Below are 17213 nucleotides of genomic sequence, written 5' to 3'. Positions count from 1 at the left end.
ATTCAATACTATTTCTCTCTCAAAGTGCTAATGATTACTTGAATTGAGATCTCCTGAGTTGAATGGTTATCTTTTACTGAAAGCTAAGGTTTAAAAGGAATTTGTTTTATATGGATAATACCTGAAATTGATTAAATAAAGCTATGAAAAATATTAGAAACATCTCAAGTTTTAAAATTGGATGAGCAAAGTTTGCTTACTCATTTTGATCTCATGGAACTGGCAAGAATTTTTTAGTTAGTTCTAATCCACATATAAAATTATTAAGAATTAAAACATTACCCCAGACATATCACAAAGAACACTTTTGATTCTTTAGGATAATATTCTCTGTTCCATTTTATGATACTCAAACAAGAAAGTAGATTTCAAAAACTATCACTTTCATATTTTACTGCAATACTTTAAATGTCACCATTAAAATCAAATAGTTACATATTTTAATTCATGGAAATCTACAATGGCCACAAGAAATGAAATGACCCAAATTGGGGTGTACTTTTCTGTAGACCATGAAAAGTCCAGGAAATATAAATAGCTTCCATACCTTACAAAAGGATGTTCAAAAATGTTATGTAATATGTCTCTGTTATGAATGCATTTTCCTCTATCAGCGATGGCAGGTTTTTCCTACTACAAGAGTGGAAGGATTTCACTTTCTCATTCTAAAGCTGATGGGGACAAGATGAGATAACCAGACATTCTGTAAATTCATGTTTTAAAATATAATGGTATGTCTAGCTCTGCAATATCTGGATTGTAATATAGCAGTACATAATTTGAATTTTAAATAATATAAAACATGAGAAATTTTTCTTTAAAAAAAATCTTATTTCCATTCAACAAAAAAACTATATTTACTTCTCTATAATCTAACTAGTATGCCATGCTTGTGAGACAGAGGTCATTCTCTGTATCTCTAAACATATTATTATTTTACTATATAATGAAACTATAGGAGGAACAGATTTCTGCAGTTAGTGAATAAAGAACTTACACAAACAGTACTGGCAGCACAAGTGCTTCTAAATTCATCACAATTCTAGAAATCTCACCTGTTAACAAAAATAGTTCCTAAAGAATATGTCATTTTTATGAGTTTTAATAGCTGGATTTTCTATTAAAGTGTAGACGATACCTTGCTTTTGAGAGGATTACACAAATGCAAAGAAAAAAATAAACATAAAAAACACACCTATCACTTCAAATTCGCCACGGAATACCACACCAAGCTAGGATGTAAACTATGCACAAGAAGCAAAAACTTTTCATTCCAGTTCAAAACTTAAGCTCCAGGCATTTAATTGCCTTAACTCATTTGCCATTTTAAAAGGTAAGTTCAGCATAAAACCTCTACAGATGTCTAATATGGTACATGTCAATATTGTTTCTCTAATTTTGCTTTGAAAGCTTTAAAAAACTCCTTCTAGAACTTTAATATAACTTGGTACAAGTTTGTGAAGGGAAATTTGGCAGTACCAACACATCTAAATGAGTATGCCTGTGACCCAAAGATTCTACTTCTAACTGTACTTCATTTCTAAGTGCTCAAGGATATTTATAGCAAGACATTCTTCAAAATAATTGTTTTTCTTCATTACTGCCTTACAGGAGAATTAAATCAATTTAATTTAATAAATATAGACTGCATGACACTGCAGTTTTTTTAAAAAACATGGATGTAAAGCTATACACTTGTTCATGATATACTGCTGAGTGAAAAATGCAACTCTCAGGACAGTATGGACAGATGCAAATATTTGTATGTGCGTATCAACAGTCTAAAAGAGCATGCAGTACACACTGGTAGGCGTGAATACTCACACCACAAGTAAAGTACTTACTACCTGAAATTTTTTTCCTCCAATAGACAATCAAAAAATATCTCCATGTTTCCTGGAGAGTCTGACTCATCTACAAATTGCATACCATTTAATTAAAATTTAAAATGTATCATTTAAAAAATCTTTTTTAAGTATTTTGAATATAATCATTTTTAACTTATTCAGTTGTCTCTCAGTACATCCCCTCAGTATAACCCCTAAATTTAAACTCTTATAGCCAATTGGCTGTTTTAACGTGGAAGACTGGGGGTCTTCCTATATTAGTTGGCCACAGCTATTTCAGCAAATGAGATGTTTTCTGGGTCAAAATAAAATAAACAATTTTTAGTTAAATAATAGAGTACAGAAAAAGCTATTGTTATCAGGGATTATGCCAATCTAATAACAGCCTATAATGTTACTTACTGATTTTTAGAGATTCAAGAATACTTTTTCTGAAGGATACAGTAAGACTATAATTTAAACGTTATTTTTTAAAAAGTGATTATTATATTTTAGTCAGTGATAGTCTCTAAACTAAGCTGAATTATTATTGAAACAATAGTCTTCAGGAAATTTAGAAAGAAAGCTGGTAACAGGAATCACCAATAACCAAATCCACTACTGTGGAGATTGATTAGAAACTGCTAAATATAGAGAAGATCACAAATCATTATATTCCCTAGGCTAAATGAGAAAAAAACCTAGGCAGAACATTTATATTGCAGCATAGGGGCATTCAGAGTATAAAACCAATAAAAAGATGGGGAAAAAATATAAGATATTTTAAATAAACAATGAAATTTTGATTCCATGTAGAATAAACAATTTTTAAAAGCTGGGAATATGTGAGAAAGACTATCTACCAATAAACTGTAGTGTATTTTTGCTACTCTGACAATCTAAAAAAAGTGCATGCCTGCCCTCCTACCCCAATCATCCTTTTATTTAACAGCAAACAGATCAAATTTTAAGGAGCCTGCTTTCTTATCCCATTGTGGGATATTGTTAAAGTCACAGTCTTTAGAGACCTGTTTCCCAATAAAATAGCCGAATTTAAACAATCTTATTTAGAGGTTTATATCAGAATTAGTTGTACAGCTCTTGTGTCCATATACCACATCCCTCTCCTAAAATCTGCCTTGATAACTCTGAAGTACGACTATTCTCTATTGAGAATCACTGAAATAGATGATCCATGAAGTAGAGAGAAAGACTACTTCAAATACATCTGTTCCTCTTAACAAGAAAAGCATATTTTCGTTTGTTTATGTGTGTAGGGGAAGAGAAAAACATGAGTGTGCATCTCAAACAGGAAAGGGTTAACTGCATCTTTAAGAAAAAAAATTAAAATTTAGATAAAAGCAATATATTCTGAAAAACACACAAAGTCTCCTTTTAGATAAACAGAGACATCCCTTAATATTTATTAAGCACCTATTCAGTATAAAGACCTCAGAAACTTGTAGGATAAGCACTAAGACATTTCATTCATTCATTCAATAAATATTATGTATGCATTTACTATTTCCACTAGGGATATAATAGTCACTGACACAGATAAAGACCCCTACTCCCATTCACGGAGCTTAACAGCTAGACAACTATCAGCAATTGCTTAACAGCATCTAATTGGGCAGCACAGGATATGTCCTTTGCTTACCGTTAAATTGCCAAGACTCCCTGACTGATAAATGCATGCATGAATGGCTACACAGATGCAGCTACAGAGATGGATAAAGAAACAGAGATGGGTGGAAAGAAAGAAACTAGTGGAGGTAGGCATGTAAGTTAAGAATATTTTATAAAAATTATTTCTTCCTTGAGAAGGGAAGTTCTTTCATCTGACCTTATCCAATCACATAGCAATTTTACATTAAAAAAAAAAAAAAAGGAATCTGGGCAGCCTGAACAAATTTCAATTTTTGATAAAAGTAACATACATCTGTTTTAAAGTCCATTGTAATATCAGGGTTTTTCTTCTTTATATCCAGGAACTAGCTTGTTGCTAATGGTGGGTACCTTGATTGAAAGGTACCTTGACAGAAAGGTCTAAAAAGACTGAACAATGTCCAAGAAAGATTTTTAACTGAAAATTCTCAGATAAATTATTAAATGAGAATTTAACATAGATTATAGGCCATACTGACTGGGCAGGTTTACTGAATGTCTAAATTACCTATTAAACCCAAACATACTGAGTATTTTCTCTCAATTATTAAGTAGCTATATAATTAGAACCTCAAGTTGTGCTTATGGCATTGTAAGCAAGACCTAGGGAAGAAAGGGGACAATGAAAACATTAAACTCACCTCTTGGCCTGATTTTCCGGAATTCTCTGAATGTAAAGACTCAATTTCTCCTTCAATCATTGCAGCTTCTAGGCACTCATGCAGATCTTTGAACCCATTGACTTGAAGTGGGTACTGGCCAAACATTTCAGTGTTTTCAAATTTTTTACCTATAAGAAGGGAGAAAATTAATTATCCTCAATTTGGCCTTCTGGTGACTAAAATTAGAGTTATGTAAGGATTCTCACCTGAATCTGAAAACTGTAACACTTACTGATTTTGTTCCTGAGAAGCGTTAGTGTAATTTTCCTTTTGGTTTACTTACATATGTGCAAATGTACATTCAAACCCAGCCATAGATATTACAAATCCACATATATGTAATTATATACACATATATGTATGTATATTTTTTTCTTGCAAAAAGCATCTTCTAAGGTGTACTGAACACTGGGAATATATACAGCAGTGAACAAGAGCGATATGATACCTGAGCTGAGAAAATTCTCAGCCTCATTTCAAAGACATTATACCCATTAACTGCACATATATTTATAAACAAATAATTATTAGAATTATTATAAAAAGAAAGTTGTGATGAGACAGAGTGTTGTGAGATGTGTAAAAATGAGAGCTAACCTAGTCTTAGCAGGTGGCAGGGAAAGAAGAGAAGACTTCCATGGCAAAGGACATTTAAGCTCAGGCTTGAATTGTAAGGGGGAGTTAGCAATGCCAGAGTGCTGGGGAACTATGGAGTATTCTTGGCCATGGAATAGCATGATGAAAACTTTAAGGCAGTAAAGAAGTTGATATGTTTAGGAACTAACAGAAGGTAGTGTAGCTTGGGGAACCAAGGAGAGATCACAATGCAAAGTCAGGCAGGGAGTTTAAAATCAACAAGGTCTTGCGGTCCTATTAGGAAATTCCCCCCCCCCCCGCCACCACATTCTGGTTATAATGCAAAGTCACTGATATGGTTTGGCTGTGTCCCCACCCAAATCTCATCTTGAACTATAGCTCCCATAATCCTCTTGTGTTGTGGGAGGGATCCAGTGGGAGATAAGTGAATCATGGGGGTGGTTTCCCCCATACTCTTCTCATGGTAGTGAATAAGCCTCATTTTTTAAGGGGTTCCCCCCTTTTGCTTGGCTCTCATTCTCTTCTCTTGCCTGCTGCCATGTGAGACATAACCTTCACCTTATGCCATGATTGTAACACCTCCCCAGCTAGGTGAAACTGTGAGTCCATTAAACCTCTTTCTTTTGTACTTTGCCCAGTCTCAGGTATGTTTTTATCAGCAGCATGAAAATGGACTAATACAATCACTGAACAGTTAAATCTAAGAATAGCAAGTTCAGGTTTATGTCTTTGAAACACCTTTAAAGTCCCTGTGTGAAGTGAGTGGTCATGTGTTAAAGGACTATTGCAGAATCCATCAAGAAATAAAGGTACTGTGGATTATGAAATACACAAAAGAGATAAAATTACATACACATACATTTATGCATATATACAAGGAGGAACAGCAACAGGACTTGACTGGCTGGTTTATAAAATTAGTATTCAGAATAAGAGATAGGTAAGACGGAAAATATCAAGAATGACAGAATTCTGGCATGAACAACTAGATTATTATTATTTTATCTTATTTTATTTTTATGAGACAGTCTCTCGTTCTGTTGCCCAGGTTGGAGTCCAGCGGCATGACTCGGCTCACTGCAAACTCCACCTTCCAAGGTCCAGCAATTCTCCTGCCTCAGCCTCTCTAGCACCTGGGATTACAGCCCACTATCATACCCAGCTAATTTTTGTATTTTCAGTAGAGACAGGGTTTCACCATGTTGGCCAGGCTACTCTCAAACTCCTGACCTCAAGTGATCCACCCACCTCAGCCTCTCAAAGTGCTGGGAATACAGGCATGAGCCACCATGCCTGGTGGATAATGTACTGAAAATGGCATGACTTAAGTAAGAACAGAGGATTTCTTTTTCTTCAGTTTTGAGTTAGGGTGGAAATCATTGGTTCAGTACGGACTATGAGATTTCAATTTTAAGAGACTTAAATATGATTCTATAACTAAGATTAGTATTCGGATATAAAGACAGAATTGCTGACTTATTGACAGCAGGAAATCAAGGCAGTAAATGAGATGCCTGGGGGATGGGACCGGAAGAAGATGTAGGCCTGAACAAAATCCTAAGGGTCTGCTACCTTTATATGCAAAAAGAGACTATAAATACAACTTTTGTTAGAAGTACTCACACAGTCAGGAAAAAAGACACAACAATATGGTGTTACAAAAGCCAAAGTAGGTTTTTAAGGAAAGAATACGGAAAAGGAGGAAGAAGAGGTTAAGGGTCATCAGCATTAATAACCGATAAGAATTCAATATGAAAACTGTATGAGTCCCTTATCACGCTGCTGATAATGACATACCGAAGACTGTGAAGAAAAAGAGGTTTAATTGGACTTACAGTTCCACATGGTTAGGGAGGCCTCAGAATCATGGCAGGAGGTGAAAGACCCTTCTTATATGGTAGCAGCAGCAGATGAGGAAGAAGCAAAAGCAGAAATCCATGATAACCCCATTAGATCCTGTGAGACTTATTCACTATCATGAGAACAGCAAAGGAAAGACTGGCTCCAATGATTCAGTTACCTCCCCTTGGATCCCACCTACAACATGTAGGAAACTCTGGGAGATTTAGTGGGGGACACAGCCAAACCATTTTATTCCACCCCTGGTCCCTCCAAATCTCATGTCCTGCCATTTCAAAACCAATCATGCCTTCCCCAAAATCCCCAAAGTCTTAGCTCATTTTGGCATTAACCCAAATGTCCACAGCCCAAAGTCTCATTTGAGGCAAGGCAAGTCCCTTCCACCTACGAGCCTGTAAAATCAAAAGCAAGCTAGTTACTTCCTATAAGGAGAGAAAATTAATAATCCTCAATATGGCCTTCTGGCAACTAAAATAAAGATTATGTAAGGATTTTCACCTGAATCTGAAAATTTTAACACTGACTGATTTCATTCCTGAGAAGAGTTACAATTGGGGTACAGGTATTTGGTAAATACAGCCATTCCAAATGGGAGAAACTGGACAAACAAAGGGATTACAGATTACAGGGCCCATGCAAGTTCAAAATCCAGCAGGGCAGTCAAATTTTAAGGCTCTGCAATGATCTCCTTTGATTCCAAGTCTTACATCCAGGTCACAGTGCTATAAGACGTGGGTTCAATGGTCTTGGGCAGCTCCGCCCCTGTGGCTTTGCAGGGTATAGTCTCACTCCTGGCTGCTTTCACAGGTTGGTGTTGAGTGTCTGCAGCTTTTCCCAGTGCTATCGACGGATCTAACGTTCTGGGGTCTGGAGGACAGTGGCCTTATTCTCACAGCTCCACTAGGTGGTGTGTCCCAGTAGAAACTGCGTGTGGGGGCTCCAACCCCATAATACCCTTCTGTACTGCCCTAGTAGAGGTTTTCCATGAGGGCTCCACCCCTGCAGCAAACTTTTGGCTAGGCATCCAGGTGTTTCCATACATTTTCTGAAATCTAGGTGGAAATTCCCAAACCTCAATTCTTGACTTCTGTGCACCCACAGGCTCAACACCATGTGGAAGATGCCAAGGTTTGGGGCTTGCATTCTCTGAAACCATGGGCCAAGCTGTACCCTGGCCCCTTCTAGCAATAGCTGGAGCAGCTAGGACACAGAGCAGCAAGTTCCTGGGCTGCACATAGCATGGGTACCCTGAGCCCACTCCACAAAACCATTTTTTTCCTTCTAGGCTTCTTCTGGGTCTGTGCTGGGAGGGGCTGCCAGGAAGACCTAATAACATGCCCTGGAGACATTTTCCCCATTGTCTTAGAGATTAACATTTGGATCCTTGTTATTATGCAAATTTCTGCAGACAATTTGAATTTTTAGTCAAAAAATAGGTTTTTCGTCTCTACTGCATCATCAGGTTGCAAATTTTCCAAAATTCCTTTTAAAATGGAATGCTTTTAACAGCACCCAAGTCACCTCTTGAATACTTAGCTGCTTCGAAATTTCTTCCACAGGATACCCTAAATCAAGTTCAAAGTTACACAAATCTGTAAGGCAGGGAACAAAATGCCACTAGTCTCTTTGCTAAAATATAACGAGAGTCACCCTTGCTCCAGTTCTCAACAAGTTCCTCATCTCCATCTGAGAGCACCTCAGCCTGGACTTTATTGTTCATATCATTATCAGCATTTTTGTCAAAGCCATTCAACAAATCTCAAGGAGATTCCAAACTTTCCTACAATTTTCTGTCTTCTTCTGAGCCCTCCAAATTGTTCCAACCTCTGCCTGTTACCCAGTTCAAAAGTTGCTTCCACAATTTTGGGTATCTTTTCAGCAATGCCCCACTCTGCTGGACCCAATTTACTGTATTAGTCCATTCTCAACCTGCTGATAAAGACATACCTGAGATTGGAAGAAAAAGAGATTTAATTGGACTTAAGAGTTCCACATGATTGGGGAGGCCTCAAAATCAAGGTAGGAGGCAAAAGGTACTTCTTACACGGTGGCAGCAAGAGAAAATGAGATAGAAGTAAAAGCAGAAATTCCTGATAAGTTCATCAGATCTTGTGAGACTTATTCATTATTACAAGAATGGCACAGGAAAGACAAGCCCCCATAATTCAATTACCTCCCCCTGAATCCCTCCCACAACGTGTGATAATTCTGGGAGTTATCATTCAATTTGAGATTTGTGTGGGAACATGACCAAGCCATATCAGAAACGGAAAGGGATCCAATGGATTTATCCACATGTAGAAAATCAATAACCTTAGCAAGATCCCTTTTAGACAAGTTCTGGAGTCAGAAGCAAAATTGGGGCTAGGTTAAATAAATTGGGAGTAATCAGTTGAAACCAACTCTTCTCCTTAAAGGGGCTTAACTCTGAATAGAAATCAAGAGAGGGTATTAACTGAAAAAGAGTATGGGAGGGGATAGCTTTTTTTAATTTTTAAGGTTTGAGATACCAGAGCATGTCTAAATATTGATGAGAAAGAAAGTGGAGAAGGAGAGGCTCTAAATCCAAGGAAAAAATAAAGTAAGGTCTGAGGTCACAGCATGAAGGGAGGGAATTCTGAGCACACATAAAGAATAGTCTTTTAACATAAAACTGGATAATTACTTTAATATATAGGGGCAGAAAAAATACAGTAGAAGTAGCGATAGATCTGGGTTATGGAGCCTGAGACTCACATATTTGGGATGGTGTTTTTTTAGAATATGATACAAAACTACAAAGGTAAAATTAGATTCGGGGACTTGGCAAAATCTGTAAGTTTCATTAACTTAACTGTAAATCAACGAAATCTGAGGTAAAATCTTTTTCACAGATTGAAAAGATAAGCTAGATTTATAATGAATGGAAAAGATGAAAATATTTATTGCAGTCAAGTAGAGAAAGAACAGTGATTACACTAAACAAGTCAGGTTACAGGACTGGGAGCAGTGAAACTCAAACTCATGATCCACTGTATTTGGCCCATTTCTGTGACTTTTTGCCAGCAACCTTCAGGTACTCAGTACAGACGCAGAAAAGATGAACAGCTTAATGAAGGTCAGAGAACAGGGACAGGGTGCCAGAAAGGAATGGGGAAAGAGTTTTAGGTATTTAAATGAACAAGGAAGGAGTAAAGTACAGAGAAAGGGTAAGAGGAGACAATGAACTACAAGTTCTCAAAAAGCCGAGGTACGTCTGCAGTAGGGGTACTTTGGCAAGCAAATTAAAAATCATCCACAATGTAGTACCATTGGTTTAAAAGAAAATATTAGGAAGATATATGTACAAAGTAAGAAAGAATTCTGAAATAAATTACTTTTACTGAAGCAAACACACAGTTCAAGTGAAAAAGTATTAAGGCCACATTTATACAGCACAATCGCTGAAGCAACCTACTAATACCAAGTACAAAGACTTCAACACTGGATTGACAAATTAAGTATTTTAATAACAATCACTTTTGGGAATTTATATAATAAAAGTAGAAATGCTCATACAGGGTATTATAAACAGTGCCTAGTCACAATCTGATCAGACCTACTCACTGCATCAGATACAGTGTTCTACTTCAAATAAATCAGAATGATTAAGATGGATGACCCAACATCTTGTTCTGTGCAATATAGTCTACATATATATAAATTTATATATAGCAACTCATATATAGTGTGCGTGTACACACACACACACACACACACACACACACACACACACACACACATATATAACTTATATGTAAGTTGTTAGCATTTGAAGCAAACAAAAATGTACCGACCCCTCAATAAGACTTTTTAAAGGCCCAATATCTGAATTACTGTCTTTTTCTGATTCCCAAATCATCTATGTTCAAACAAAAACTTCAGGAAATCCACTACTTAAGCTGGTGAAGAAAAAAACATTTTTTCAACTTTTACACTTTAGCTGATCTGGAAAAAGACAGTTTTCAAAGTTGATGCATTGGGTGATTTGAGAAAAACAATTTTTCAAAAGTTTATGCTTTGGGACCTAATATTACTACATGAAGTTATATCTAAAGAATCTCCTCTCTTATCAGGAAAACCAAACAGAAACTGGTTAGGCCAAATTTTAAGAAACAGGTATTTAGCTTAAACGGAGTAGTATCACTCTTAACGAATTTTTCAAAAGATAGAACACAACTTTTTCCTGAAAACTACTGTCTACATTTATAGAAAGTGAGAACTCTCTAATACTCTATGCTAAGTTGCTGAAGTCCATTTTCAACACAGAAAAAAGAAAGTGAACATCATACCAAGCCCAGTATCTAACTCCAATATTATCTTCAATGGATCTACCAACCATCCCATTAATCCCTGTATTCCAACAAAATAGTATCACAGAAGCACTCTCACTGGAAAAAAAAAAACATTGAGATAAAATAAAGTCTCAATTAATATGTGATAATGCACTCTATACATTCCTTTTCATTCATTTACTTCTGTACTATATGTAAGTAACAGTAGCAATCCAACAAAAATTATTAGACAGAACAAATCAAATTAAAACTAAAACTCACTAAAAAAAAGTAACTGAGACAAATGAACTAATGAATAATAATATCTCTTCACTTGTAATAACGAGTAAATGCATAACTATACCTTCAAGTACTCCCACAGCTAGGAATCTTCCATAGAACAACTCTACCATGGGGTTCTTTGGCTTTTCTTCATCCCTAAAGTGTGTCAAAAAATGTAAATATGATTGTAATTTTGACCTATAAACAGAGAAAATATTAAAAGAACTATGACATGACAAGACAGAAACACTTATGTGGCTATCACGCACTTGCACTTAGCTCTGTTATTTACAGTGCTACCTTGCTCAAGGTACTTAAATTTATTCTTCCGTTTCTTCACCTACCAAGTGAAGATAATTATGATAGCTGCACTCACAGGACTCTCAGAGGGTTAAAATGAGTTACTACATGTAATGAACTTTTAAGAGTAACTGACACTGTCTGTTTCACCTTGATATAGTGCCTACTCTTTCCATCATCATCATAAATTTCGATCTCATACTTTTAGTCTGTATACTGCATGTTTATTTAGACTTGGGAAGGAAGGAAACCCACTTTCCATTAAAATAGATTTCTACAAAATTTTGATAAGTTATTTCCTGTATTTACATGGAAGAGTGCAAATAATCCAAAAACAACAACCCTCACCAGGGAAGAAACAAGGTAGCCGTTTTTGACCCAAAGTAGCTAAAGAGCTACTCCAACCTTTTCTGAAGTTTCACACTGCTGGTAGAATTAGTCATTTATAGTTTTCCAAGTCATTTAATACAAAAATTCATTTGTTTCTTTTCTGCTTGAAATAAACAAAAGTTGGTAATTTTAAGTTGTCTTGGTGTGGTTTGTGTGACCTAAAAAGACAAAGTTTATCTTGGCCTTGCTGTTTAGAAATGTGTTTTTTCCACAATTGTGTACAGATTTTTCATTACTAATTTGTCTTTGTATTAATTGATTTGCTAAGTATTGTTCAAAATGGGGGAGAGGAAATACTATGTTTCTTGATGAATGAGTCATCATTTAACCCTTAGAATCACACTGATACGTACTTCACTTAATTTTTAAAACAACCCCATTAGGTAGTGTAGTAGCCTTCAGTGCTACTGAAAAAATTCTGTCCCTTCACATTCAGGTACATGGTAAGATACACTATCCTACTCACTTCTTAAAACTGTGATAAAACGCACAGAACCCTTTAATCGTACAGTTCTGTAGCAGTTCTGTAATGTTAAGAATATTCACACTGTCGTATAACCAATCTCAGAATTCTTTTCCTCGGCAAAACTGAAACTCTATATACATTAAACAACTCCTCATTTCCCCCTTTCCACAGCCTCTGGCAATACCATTCTACTTTCTGTTTCTATGAGTTTGATAACTCTTGATACCTCACATAAGTGATTTACAGTATTTGTCCTTTTGTAACTGGCTTATTTCACTTGGCATAATGTCTTCAAGGGTCATGTTATAGCATGTGTCAGAACTTCTGTGCTTTTAAGGATGAGTAATATTCCACTTTATGTATATACAGCACATTTTGTTTATCCATTCACCTATCAATGGATATTTGGTTTGCTTCCACCTTTTGGCTATTGTGAATAATGTTGCTATGAACACAGGTGTACAAACATTTCTTTGAAACCCTGCTTTCGATTCTTTTGGATACACACCAAGAAGCAGAATTGCTGGCTCATATGGTGATTTTAGTTTCAATCTTTTAATAAACTCCAAAACTGTTTTCCACAGTGGCTGCACCATCTTATATCCTCATCAACACTGCGCAAGGGTTTCAATTTCTCCACATCCTTGCAAACCCATGTTACTTTCTTGGGGCAATGGGGGTTAGGGGGTTGTTTTGTTTTGTTTATAGCTACCACTCTAATTAGTGTGAGATATTCCTACTCACTTTGAAGTTAGACCCCATAGCTCTGCCCAACAAAATGTGAGAAGTGATGTGTGTCACTTTGGGGCAGAAACCTGAAGAACCAGTATAATTTTCACTGCCAGCAAGATCCCAGAAACCTAGGTGACCCTGGGGCCCTGAGTGAACAGATAAACAGAGCCACTTTTTCACATGCATTGCTACTTCATATCCCTGGCCTTCATGCTTCTACGTAAAAGGGTTTTGTCCCAATTCAAATTCCGGACATGTTTCTCCAACTCAAATTCATTCCTCCTCATGAAGAGTGATTACTGAATCTAAGAAGAGGAACTGGGCATGTAAGATTAGCTCTTTCCAGGATTACTTTCTAGTTTCTGGTTAGACCATTATTTATGCCTGCAAATTCTAAAGAGCTCATGAATAATACAGAAAATATTGGGATTCCCATAAGTCTGTCTTAGTTTCTTATTTCCCCGTTGACATGCTATCCAATAATTCCTAAAACCCCATCTCCAAACTTCATGGTAACTTACGTCTCCTCTTCAGCTTTCATTTGGAAGGCATCTTCTAACCAATCTAATAATTTGTGTGTAAACTCACTCACATCTTGCTGTGGAAAGAAAAAAGCCTATTGATATTTGAGCCTACTAAAAAAATACTAGATGTTATAACATATCAATCCTAGAGCCAATTATTGAAACATATAATTACCAACTCCTTACAAAGATAACAAGTGAAATGTTTCACATAAAATGCAAGAAACTTTTATAATTTAACCAGGATATAAGATATTTGAAAAAACAAGCATTATATTGATAATCAATTATTGGGAAATAATTTGGGAAAAAAATATACGAACACAACCCGCAAAACCCAAACGTACAAATGAGATTTTTATTATTATTATACTTGAAGTTCTCGGGTACATGTACAAAACATGCAGGTTACATAGGTATAAACGTGCCATGGGGGTTTACAAATACGAGTAAAAAAGAAATCATTACTCCCCTCCAAAAGAGCTCTGTAATGAACCTTTATAAAAAGAAGAACTTATCTTACCAAACAGTTCTTCATTTTACAAAGAATTGTTACTGGCTTCTCTCTTAGAAGGAAGACTAGTCCTTTTCCACAATTCATTTTCTTAATTCAACTTATATAACTTCTTAAGCCATATATACCTTTACTACCATTCAGAACCAGCTCATCTATCACCTTTTACCAAAACAGGAATAGGTTGTGGCAGCTGTTATCAACTACCATAATTCTTTCAATGACATGAGTTGGAACATAGAAAATAATAAATAGAACGTAAGGGAAAAACAAATTAACTCTACTAAGGCTGCTTAAAGACAGATCAATCAGTGATAAGCATTCTGCCCTTACTTACAAAATAGCCCCAAATATAAAACAAACTTACTACTGTATTATTTTTTCAGCCAGAAGTTTTTTAAAGAGCATGTAGGCCAACTTATTAATCTTAAAAGAATGTTGAAACTAAGGTCTGGGAAGCTTAAGCAAATTGCTCCAAAGCTATAGAGTTAAACAGGACTAAACTCAACATAAGAATCCAGCTGTAAACATTAATAACATCTGTAGTGGGTTGAATAGTAGCCCACAAAAAATATGTCCACCTAGTCCCTCAAAATGTGACACCATTTGGAATAATGGTCTTTGTCAATATAATTAAGGTAAGGATCTTGAGATGAGATCAGCCTGGATTAGGGGTGGGCCTAAATCCACTGGTGAATGTTCTTATAAGAAACAGGAAAACCGGAAGACAGACAGACACATGAGGGCAAGCCATATCAAGAGGGAGACAGAGGTTGGAGCTATGTTGCCTCAAGCCAAGCAACACCAGCAGCCACCAGAGTATGGTGGAAGCAAAGAAGGATTCTCCCCTAGAGCCACTGGAGAAAGTACGGCCCTGCCAACACCTTTATTCTGGACCTCTGGCCTCTCAGACCGTTAATAAATAATCTCTTGTTTTTAACCACTCAGTTTGTGGTAATTTGTTAACAACCATCCTTAGGAACTACTGTAACTCCTTAAAACAACTTTTGATACTTTTGTATAACTTTAATTCACCTAAAGCTTATATCTAACAAAAAACAAGAAAGCTTCCTAGCCATCACAATATTTTTCAGAAGTTAATCCCTATCTTTTTTTTTAGAAATCAATCTGAAATTGACAAGTATAAAATAAAAATTCTACCTGCATCCATCAAGAGAAAAAGAAATAATGAGGTCTTCACTGCATTTTAGTTTTAAGCTGAAACAACTGAAGGTATGATTAAAATTGACAGTATTGATCACGGCCAGGTGCAGTGGCTCTTGTCTATAATCCTAGTACTTTGGGAGGCCAAAGCAGGAGGATGGCTTGAGCCCAGGAGTTCGAAACCAGGCTGGGCAACATAGGGAGATCCTGTCTTAATAAAAATAAAATAATTTTCCAGGTGTGGTGGCATGCACCCATGGTCTCAGCTACTTCGGAGGCTGAGGCATGGGCCCAGGAGGTTGATGCTGCAGTAAGCAACTGTCATACCACTGTACTCCAGCCTGAGTGACAAAACAAAACAATTTCTAAAAAAAAAAAAAAAAAAAAAAGGAAAGAAAAAAATAACAGTATCACATTCCAAAGGGTATCCCAAGACTCTTGTGTACTTCAAAATGTGATATATTTGAAATACTTAGGAAGAAGATACAATGAAAATATAAATTCACTTTTTAAAAAATCATGATGCTTACCTCATTTACAGATTCACTAAATTACCAGTGTAGACTTCAGACTCAAGGGTTTAGGGAACAAAGGAGAATCAAACTTATCAACCTTAATTGATATACATCTACTTTAAAAGGCTTCTAAAGAAAAAGAATCACTAATTTCCAAAGTTAGCCTACACTGCCAGTCTGAAGCAAAAGCATTCATACAGTGGCCTTAACAGCCCTGCCCCGTTGTAACCATTTCAACTCTAATTCAAACTGAAAAGCCCACCTATGTACAAATATGGCTCCAAATGAAGTTTATACTGCCTCATCTTTAAATGTGAAAAGATATCTCAAAATCACCAGGAATTTCTAGAAAAGAAAAAAGAAACCAAGAAAAAGTAAAGGAAAAGGCCATCCAGAAGAAAAGATAAGTCAGAGAACAGGAGTAATTTTTTAAAAATTTAATTGTATACTCAGAGTAACTGGAAAAGACGGTGTGCATACTAAAGAAGAAAAAAAAAGTAAAACACATTTAGAACCAGAAGGAACGTCAGATGCTCTACAATGGTGGTTTGGGATCAACTGTCGAATTTATTTTATTTCTTTTTAATTGTGTTAGCCCTGGAGCATTATTATAATATTTTTAAATGAAAACAAAATATTAAAAAATCTCTGATGTGAGTGCCCTTTTGGTTCCTTTACATTTGCCATACAAGGTAAATTAAAAACAGAAGAAAAAGCACAAGGAAGATGACAGAATCTCAAGACTTTCCTCTTCCAAACATCTCTCCATACATCTACAAAACAGAGACACATCTAAGGAAATACTTTAAAAAATGACAGGGCAAGCTTAGTGGCTTTCTGAAACTTCTGCTCATTACATGTTTGCTGCCATCTTTTTGAATACTTACTATTCTTTGTGACTGTATTTGTTCCTCCATTTTCCTTCTTTAATTTCTCCAACTTTTTCAATTATATGTGAAAATGTTGGTTTATTTATACATATTTTGTATTTTTATAGGAAAATTCCCAATATTCTTTTAAGGTAATGGTTAAAAATCTACCATAATACACTATACAAAGTATAAAAAACAAAAGCAACATAATAAAGACAATGTCTTTCAAAAACCATTTCTGGGTAATTAAGGAAAACTACTCCCTGCCAGCAAACACAGGAATATCAAAAAGTATGTGTACAATAATGATCCTGGGTTATCACACATTTGTGAGGATGTTTAATTATGTATTTGTAAATAATCTTAATTTATCCATTGTTTTGATTTTAATCATAATATAAATTAAAAATTTTTTTACTTTAACACCTTCAAGATCACTTTTCTCTTAAAAGTAAGTCTCCAAATGTTTTAAACGGTTCCAGGTTATTTTTAATAAAGCAGAAGCATGCGTCTTAAATAGTCTCATATTCCTGGAAAAGCTGCTTAATG

The 17213-nt window shown here is 35.7% G+C and overlaps 1 protein-coding gene across 12 annotated transcripts in view; it reads right to left on the bottom strand.

Moving 5' to 3' along the window:
• Positions 1 to 17213, bottom strand: part of USP25 (ubiquitin specific peptidase 25) — a 142669-nt gene that overhangs the window by 54054 nt on the left and 71402 nt on the right. For all 12 annotated transcript variants that reach the window (XM_078358621.1, XM_078358616.1, XM_002761313.6 and 9 more), the window contains 3 exons: positions 13597 to 13673; positions 11270 to 11343; positions 4136 to 4284 (listed from right to left, as the gene is read on the bottom strand). In XM_078358621.1, the coding sequence (XP_078214747.1) occupies positions 4136 to 4284; positions 11270 to 11343; positions 13597 to 13673 (300 nt within the window). The remainder of the gene's footprint in view (positions 1 to 4135; positions 4285 to 11269; positions 11344 to 13596; positions 13674 to 17213) is intronic.

Source organism: Callithrix jacchus, chromosome 21 (assembly GCF_049354715.1).
Source record: "Callithrix jacchus isolate 240 chromosome 21, calJac240_pri, whole genome shotgun sequence".
In the NCBI taxonomy this organism is placed as follows: domain Eukaryota; kingdom Metazoa; phylum Chordata; class Mammalia; order Primates; family Cebidae; genus Callithrix; species Callithrix jacchus.
This window is presented reverse-complemented; position numbering and strand designations above follow the sequence as displayed.